Source organism: Patagioenas fasciata, chromosome 2 (genome assembly GCF_037038585.1).
Source record: "Patagioenas fasciata isolate bPatFas1 chromosome 2, bPatFas1.hap1, whole genome shotgun sequence".
Lineage (NCBI taxonomy): Eukaryota > Metazoa > Chordata > Aves > Columbiformes > Columbidae > Patagioenas > Patagioenas fasciata.
In genome coordinates, this window is record NC_092521.1 from 64,592,995 (window position 1) to 64,601,595 (window position 8,601).

At 44.6% G+C, this 8,601-nt stretch overlaps 2 protein-coding genes across 2 annotated transcripts; one reads left to right on the forward strand and one right to left on the reverse strand.

Annotated features, from left to right (window-relative positions):
- Window positions 1–272: 272 nt before the first annotated feature.
- ALG2 (ALG2 alpha-1,3/1,6-mannosyltransferase) lies at window positions 273–2,702 on the reverse strand. Its single transcript, XM_065831398.2, has 2 exons — window positions 2,161–2,702; window positions 273–1,200 (listed from the first exon to the last, which is right to left on the reverse strand). Exons 1-2 carry the CDS (start codon window positions 2,551–2,553, stop codon window positions 298–300), a joined length of 1,296 nt encoding a protein of 431 aa, XP_065687470.1. The 5' UTR covers window positions 2,554–2,702; the 3' UTR covers window positions 273–297.
- A 113-nt stretch (window positions 2,703–2,815) lies between these two features.
- On the forward strand, window positions 2,816–8,337 carry SEC61B (SEC61 translocon subunit beta). Its single transcript, XM_065831399.2, has 4 exons — window positions 2,816–2,925; window positions 3,031–3,128; window positions 3,830–3,931; window positions 8,010–8,337. Exons 1-4 carry the CDS (start codon window positions 2,923–2,925, stop codon window positions 8,095–8,097), a joined length of 291 nt encoding a protein of 96 aa, XP_065687471.1. The 5' UTR covers window positions 2,816–2,922; the 3' UTR covers window positions 8,098–8,337.
- Window positions 8,338–8,601: the final 264 nt, after the last annotated feature.

The window sequence follows — 8,601 nt, forward strand, 5'->3', positions numbered from 1 at the left end:
AAATGTGCAATTATGTCCTTGTGAGTTACTGCCATTTAATTATGCATTTTTCCAAGGCACAGTACACAACAGAACTCCGACAATGGCAGATCAGCCTACTGCATGAAAATTTTACCCTTCTAATAAGACAGTGGGACACTTTTTGCTCATTTTTTGTATCGAATGACATAAGGCAGCAAAAGAAGCAAAATGAGGAAATTCAGATGTCCCTGGTTCTGCATCACAGTCACATTGAATACTGATCCCCTCTACAAATGAGAGAAACAAAGCTGTAAAATATAACACAGGAATACAATTTTATTGTGTTAATCTGCATATATATTGGTACAGCTGTTCTGCAAATGCTTCTGAAGAAAATTTTTCCATAACTCTGTCTCTCCCAGCTGCTCCCATTGTGTCCTTTAAGAGAGGATCTCTCACAATTTTTTCCATGGCCTCAGAGAATTGTGTTGGCAGAGGATCACACAAAAATCCTGTAACGTTATGCAAGACTGATTCTAAAGGACCGCCTGAATTAACTGCTATAACTGGGCATCTCATATACATTGCCTCCAGAGGAACAATGCCAAAATGTTCATTGCTCGGTGTATAAAGCACACATACAGAGTTACTAAAAAGAGAAATTTTCTGTTCATCTGAGAACGATCTCAGAAAAGTGACGTGGTCATTAACTTTAAGCTTGGTTGCAAGGCTCCTCAGCTCTTCGTAGTGCTCCACGTTTTCCAGAACCCGTTTATCATAACCACCTGCCATAACCAGGTGAACTTCATTCCACTCATGAGAATCAAGTCTTCCTCGAAGCTCATGCAAAGCTTCGAGAGCCAATGATAGATTCTTTTTTCTCTCATATCTATTAATGGAAAGAAACAAGAACTTTTTCTTTTTGGGTATGAGGTCAGCTATGTCCGCAGGAACTATTGTTTCAAAGCTACTGATGTTGAGTGATGGGTAGAGGACGTCTGGACTTATGTGAGATAAAGACTTAAACGTGTCCTTGAACACACTGGCAGTGAACTTGCTGTTCACAACAATACAGTCTGCCATGCCAGTTGTGAACTCTTCCAGCCAGTCAAGTGGTAATCTGTAAATGCGCTTCAGGAAAGATTCTCTCTTGGTCAGAAGCTGATCAGGAAAATGACAGTAAAACAAAACCTTCTTACGAATTCTGGCCAGTCTAAGCACAGGAATGCAAGCAGACACCTAGTGCAGCCAGGAGAGACAGGACAAGAGGAGACGTTATTTGTTTTGATGTCCCTTGCATGTATATGCGATTTCAAAGCCATGCCCTGGGAGACAGTCCTTTGCAAGCCAAGTGCTTTCTCCCTCTCACTCCCACAAGCACATCCAGCTGTGACTCTGGGTTTCCTCTCTTACCTTGGCCTGTAAGGCTGCTATGACCCCTTCCCCACCAAGACTCTTTCCCCACTAAAGCCCCATCAAGCCCTAAGACTTCCCCACACACCTTTTCTCACCAAGGGGAAAGCTGGGAGGGGAGCCCAAGCAGCAGCATCTTATAACCACAAAATATCCCGAGTTGAAAGGGACCCATAAGGATCTTGGAGTCCAACTCCTGTCCCTGCACAGGACAACCCCACAGTTCACACCATGTGTCTGAAGGTGTTGTCCAGATTCTTCTTGAACACTGCCAGGCTTGGGGCCGTGACACCTCCCTGGGGAGCCTGTTCCAGTGCTCCACCACCCTCTGAGGGAAGAACTTTTTCCTAATGTCCAACCTAAACCTCCCCTGGCACATCTTCCTGACATTCCCTTGGGTTCTGTCACTGGTCACCAGAGAGAAGAGCTCAGTGCCTGCCCCTCCTCCTCCCCTTGTGAGGAAGCTGTAGCCGCCATGAGGTCTCCCCTCAGTCTTCTCCAGGCTGAACAAACCAAGTGATTTTAGCCTTTCCTCATACGGCTTCCCCTCCAAACCCTTCACCAACTTCATAGCCCTCTTCTGGACACTCTCGAGTAACTTTATGTCGTTTTTACAATGTGGTGCCCAGAACTGCACAAAATGCTCCAGGTGAGGCCGCACCAGCGCCTCCTCTTTCCTTCAGCTGCCCCGGAGCCCACCAGCATCCCCGCCTACCTCGAGCCTCCCACCACCGCAGCAGCGACACCGCAAACCGCGGCGGCGCCCCCCGCCCGCCCGGCCCGCACCTGGTCACAGACGAAGGCGTCAGCGTGCTCTCCGCTGAGCAACAGGACGTACAGCGCCACGAAGGCCATGCGCAAGGCGGCGCACAGGGCGTGCCCGCGGCCCCACAGGCTGCGCGGCAGCCACCCGCCCGCCTGCCGCACCGCCAGGCCCCGCGTCTCCGCGAAGCAGCGCGCGGCGTCGTAGTGCGCCGTCCAGATCTGCACCCGGCAGCCCCGCGCCTGCAGCGCCAGCGCCGCGTCCACCACCAGCCGCTCCGCCCCGCCCAGCCCCAGGTCCGGGTGCAGGAACAGCACGGACGGGCCCTCCCCAGCCGCCTCCGTCTCCGCCGCCATGGCTGCTGCGGGGGCACCACGGGCCCGCCCGACGGCCACAGACCGGAGCGCAGCGCGCATGCGCAGCCTAACTGCCACCGCAGGACACGTCAGCTTCTCTCTCGGACCTTCCACTTCGCCAACCCTCTGGGCGGCCAGAGCGCTGCCCGACGCCTCGTTTTGCACATTCCCTGCTCGACCGCTCCAGGCCGGCCGCTGGTGAAGGAGCGGAGGCGACCGAGGCGTGGCACAGAGTCAGTACGCCTGGAAAGTGGCCGCTGAGGGACGGGGTAGGAAAAAGCGGCCGGCGCTGTTCAGGCATCATCCCGGGCAGCCGCGAAGTCCCAGGAGGCGCGGCGCGGGGCGGGGCTTGCTGCCGACAGCGACGTGTCCGAAGCGGCGGTGCGGGAGCGTGTGTGAGGCCGTGCCGAGCCTCCAGCCCGTGCCGTCATGGTGAGTATCTGCCCCGGGCCAGGGCTAGCTGGGACGGCCCCTCTCCCCCGGCTGTGCCCGCCGCCTTTCACTGCCCCCCCTCTCCCTTCTCTTCTCTTTCCGTAGCCCGGGCCCAACCCCAGCGCTACGAGTGTCGGCTCCTCCGGCCGCTCCCCCAGCAAGGCCGTAGCTCCCCGCGCCGCGGGCTCCACCGTTCGACAGAGGTAGGTGTCGGCGGGGCGGCGGCGGGTCTGGTCTCTCGGGGCACCTGGCTGTTCCCCTCAGTTCAAGAAGGACGGGGAACTAACTGCTGGACGGAGTCCAGTGCAGAGCAATGCAGATGATTAAGGGAGTGGAGGATCTCTCTTATGAGGAAAGGCTGAGGGAGCTGGGGCTCTTTAGCTTGGAGAAGAGGAAAGTGAGGGGCGACCTCATTAATGTTTATAAATATGTAAAGGGTGAGTATCATGAGAATGAAACCAGGCTCTTCTTGCTAACAACCCATGGTAAGACAAGGGGCAATGGGTACAAACTGGAACACAGGAGGTTCCATTTATATATGAGAAGAAACTTCTTCTCAGTGAGGGTATCAGAACACTGGAATAGGCTACCCATTGGGGTTGTGAAGTCTCCTTCTCTGGAGACACTCAGAACCCACCTGGACACCTTCCTGTGTAACCTCATCTAGGTGTTCCTGCTCTGGCAGGGGTATTGGACTGGGTGATCTTTTGAGGTCCCTTCCAATCCCTAACATTCTGTGATTCCACCCAGCCATGCCAGGCCAAGTGTTGTGCTGTCTGCTTGCCCTGCTATGTAGGCTGGCACAGGTGTCTGGCTTCCACGGTCTCTTGGGGCACTTGGTGCGAGAAGGTGTCAGGCTGTTAACATGTTTTGGTCTTCTGTTTCATTTCATTGTCCTCTGAAGGAAGAATGCCAGCTGTGGGACAAGAAGCGCAGGCCGTGCCACTTCCACAGGCACTGGTGGGATGTGGCGATTCTACACTGAGGACTCTCCAGGGCTCAAAGTGTAAGTTGGGTTTATGAGTAGTGGCAAGCATGAGGGCTATATATTTCACCCACATATGTAATCTCTTAGCCCTTGAATTTGGAGATCAATGTTCTGGTGTGTGTGGGAGAACATGCAGAGTTGTTGGCTGCTTAGATAGATTTGAGATTAAATATTTAATCTGTGAACCTGGTGAGGTGGTTTTCAAAGTTATAGGGGTTTTAAAAAAGTGGGTACAAGTTATATTTTGTAATTGCCTAGACTTCTGTAGTCTCTGAAGACTGCAAGCAATCCCATTGAGGTTGGGAAAGCTTACTTGTCACAGTGAATTTAGGCATCTTCATGCCTGTTTTTGTTCTCTTAATTCAATTTTTTTTTTTAAATTACTAGATATCTTGTGATCCTGTGTCCCCCTTTGAAAACATGATGCAACCTATATGCCGTATACTTGCAGAATCTTAGGTGTTTTTATAAAAAAGCTGAAAATCAATGATTTCAGCTAAGTTTGCAAAGTACATAAACATTCTGATGCTCTGTATATTTCTGTTTTTACAAGGTGAATATGCCAAGACTATTGTCAGATATTTGTTAATAGTGTCCCATAACCTGTAAAAAGAGCCTAAGTTTTTACCTTTTGCCCAATTTGAGTAGTTCAGATCTGTTTTCCAGACAAGCTCTGCAGCCTAATACTTAGGTAGCAAAGATGGAAAGTGTATTTCAGATGATGGGTGTATACTAAGTCATAACCTGAATGGGAGTTTGTGCATCTTGCAGAGTTGGAACTTCATGGCCTCTTGTTCTTACAGGGCTGAATTGACTCAAGACACTGAGGGAAGTCTCTTTTGCTCCTTTTTTCTAGAATCCATTAGTATTTTATTTTGGAACCTTTTAAGAGAGGCGCTGCTGGCTGTGCAAAAGGAATGGTTGTGGGGGGAGCTGGTGGTAGTCTAGTTTGTGATTGTTCCACAAGTGATCTGTTCTCTGAAGTTGTCATGTGTGTTTTTGTTTTCATATGTGCATGACACATGAAAAACCAAAAACTGTACAGCAGACCGTCAAAGTAGTGGTGTCTTGCTGCTGCATGTATTGCTTTCTTCAATCTGCATCCAGAGAGGAGACAAGGCAAAGAAAAGAAAATAAAAAGTCAATAAGGAACAATAAGATTGTAGAGCAAATCTATGCGAATAGGCAAGGTGGCTGTTTTCTGCGTAGTTCGGTCTACTAAAGCTCAATTTAAAATATTAGTAAAACCAAACTGAGAAAAAAGAAGTGTTCCACCATTACATAGACTCTTTTTTTTTTTTTTTTAATGGATCTGTGATACAAACTGTCAAAGCAGCTTTAACAATTTCTGCAAGTTTCCTTGTGAATCCTTTGGTTTCAGTTTTGATGTTGGATAGCAACTTGATTGATCTAAATCTTCAATCCAAGCAGGTCTGTGGATAGATTTTCTCTTCTATTTATGTTGCAGCACAGAGGTTCCCAATACTAAGGTTTTGAAACACTGGGACTGTTGGTGTGTGTGGTTCGGTTTTTTGTTTGTTTTGCAAGCTACTGTGGGTAGCTTTATGGTCAGACTTTTAATGGAAGAAGCAAATCTGCAAAAGTGAGTTGGTTTTACAAATTACCTGCACACTAGATGTAACGTTTTCTGAACTATGACTCGGGAGCAACTTTCTTGCTTACAGCTTTCTATGTATGTTTTTCTATGGCAACTGACTGCTATGATCTCTGTCCTATTCAGTAGGCTTTAAAATGAAAATGGGTTATAGAGAGGTTGTGGTTGCTTCAGTAAAATATTTCAGCCTAAGTTTTTTCTAAAAATGGTTGTGATTGTTGCCGCATAAAGCAAGGTAAAAGCTTAGCCCAGTGGTGGGGATTGTTTTTTGTGTTTTCTCATGTTGTTTAAGATTTGAGGTTTCAAAATTACTATGAAAAAATACATAAAAACGCCTGAGAAAAGGTTATTTCGTGCTAACTATGATCAGGAGAATTCCACTCTAGATCAAAAGTTTTATATTTTATATTGTGCGTAATTGTATCTCTGCTTCAAGTATCTATATTCAACGTAAGAAATAATATGTTGAATAAGCAAGTTTGGTTTACCTCAGGAAAGTATGTTTATGTGCAGTACAGGAGGCTACAAGAAACGTATGTCCTTAAAAACAATATTAGCCAAAAGGAGCTCTGGGGATCTGGTTGAGAGTGGGATATGGCATTTTTCTATTAAAAACTAGGATCTAATATAATGTACTTTGAAAAGAGGACTAAACACAAACTTAGCGCTCTTTTTGTGGCGTGTGGTACCTGTGGTTCCTGTGTCTTGTCTTGAGCTTTCTTGCTCAAAGAGCTATAGGTGATGTTTCTTGTGGAGCCATGACAGAGAATCAAATTTGGCTTGTGGTATAATATGCAGTTTTATGAAACACATTCTGAGAATGCACAATACCAAGTATTAGTGGTGCCTGAATAGGGTTTTTTATTTTACTTGTTTAAACTGTGTGGTGGGCTGAGAAGTTTCAGGTGTATGGAGGAGGATTGCAGGGTTTCAGCAGGTTGTCTTTGGAAGTGGATGAAATGAGGTACTTATGTAAGTATTGGAAAGCTGATTATTCTGTAGGGGGATCAATGTCATCTGCATTTTTAAAAAACACCCCACCGAACACACAAATAATTCCACCTGTTTATTTCCATGTTGCTCTGTTGCGGTTAGTGGTGCTCCTCTATTCCTGTGTGCCTTTGGCAAAGAGTAGCTTACATATTACTATAATACTACTAAAGGCTCAAATGAATTAAATAGTAATTCAGATACACTCTAAGGACTTTGTGCACCTCATATAATTACAATTTATATTATGAGTGACATAAACTTCAAGCATATATGAAGCACTGGGGATTGAGAAGTGCATTCATTTGTTTAGTGGAAGACATCTCTTGATAGAGGTTGCTGATGTAGTCACTGTGTGTGTAGACTTTTTTCGTTTAGCACATTTTGCCTTTGGTTTATTTGCCAAATGCTTTATGTCTGTGCTGAGGGTTCTCTGTACCCCAAAAAGTCCTAAATATGGTAGATAAGAGTTTTAAAACTTGATGTAAGATTACAGTTATGAACATTTGAAGAACATGGGCCATGATCTCATGGAAAAGTATGTTAGTAAATTCTTTCAATCATTTGTAGTTTCTTTTTTACTTGATATTCAAGTAACATTTACCTACTTATAAACAGTAACCTGGAGAGTAATCCAGGCTGGATAATGGAATTCATGGTGTTCCTCCCAGTAGCAGATTGAAAATCAGAAATCAGATCATATGAAGTGGGTGGTATGAAGCAGTGTTGAGTGCGTGTAATTGTGTAATAGTGCGTGTAATTGTTGTGTCTCTGAACAGCAGGAAGCAGCTGATTTCGTCTTTCAACATGCACCCTAAGGTTAAGCTGTTTCATAAAAGCGTCACTATATAATTTCTAAAGAATGTATAAGAGTGGGAAAGAAAAAAGTTGAGAAATTTGTTAATTTATACATTTTGGGTAATGATTTAATGACGGAGTTAACTTTGACATTCTGTGTATCTTTTTCAAGAAAACAGAAGTCCCTGCCTGTCACCTACTGCTGCCATTGGTTCCAAATTAAATAAAACCTCTGAAAAAACATAGCTAATGTGAATTTTATGCCAAAATTTTACTAACCGCTAGAGGACTCTGTTGTTTTTTGTATCTGACTACATCTCTGCTCAGGTGGCTATCCCAGTAGTAAATACTGATGATAGTTTTCTGGAGATTGTTTTCGCAATTATGAGTAATAATGAACCATTAATTACTTTCCAAATAAGTGTGGGTTTTTTGTTGTTGTTATATTGTGATTTATAGTTATGTAACATTTACAGTGTGTGAAACTGTATCTTTAAAAATACAGGGGCAGCAGCAGTTTTTGACAGAGATGGCTGTCTCAGTTCTGTGTACTTTAAGGTATTTCTATGGGAATGGAACAAGAGTTGTCTCATACAGTTGCTTACAAACTGATGAGTTCACTTGGCTGATAATGACTGGCTTTTGGACCAAGCAGACTTTTATGTTAATGCATTTTTTTTTCTTTATTTTTAGTGGGCCTGTTCCAGTTTTGGTCATGAGTCTTCTTTTTATTGCTTCTGTGTTTATGCTGCACATTTGGGGTAAATACACTCGTTCATAGACTCAACTGCCAACCTAAAGCATACATCTTGGACCAAAAATATGGTGGATCCTGGTTGTTCTTGGAGAGAGACTGGGGAAGCTTCCTATCACCTGTTGAAGTCCTGTCAACTTTGGCTCTAATACCGAATTAATTTCTCAGTTTGCTATTTGGGCAGCTTTAAAATCTGTCATGAGTCATTTTATATTTGCATCTGTACACTTAAAATACAGGTATTGCAATAAAAATTGTCTATGGAAATAGAGTTTTAAATGTATTTTTTCCTTCTATTCCAACATACAACAACTAAAACACTATACTTGTGGTTTTCATATATAACCATATTTCTGAGTAAATGCCATTTGATAGTTCAAACCAAGTTCTTCTATACTCTACATTGCTATACGGTTTTATGCTGGAAGATCTTTTTCTGTGAATGGGAGAGGCAAATTAAGTGCAGAAACATGCAAAGGTAACAAACATGTTTGTTGAAATACAACTGAGGTACATTACCTGAGCTGGTCA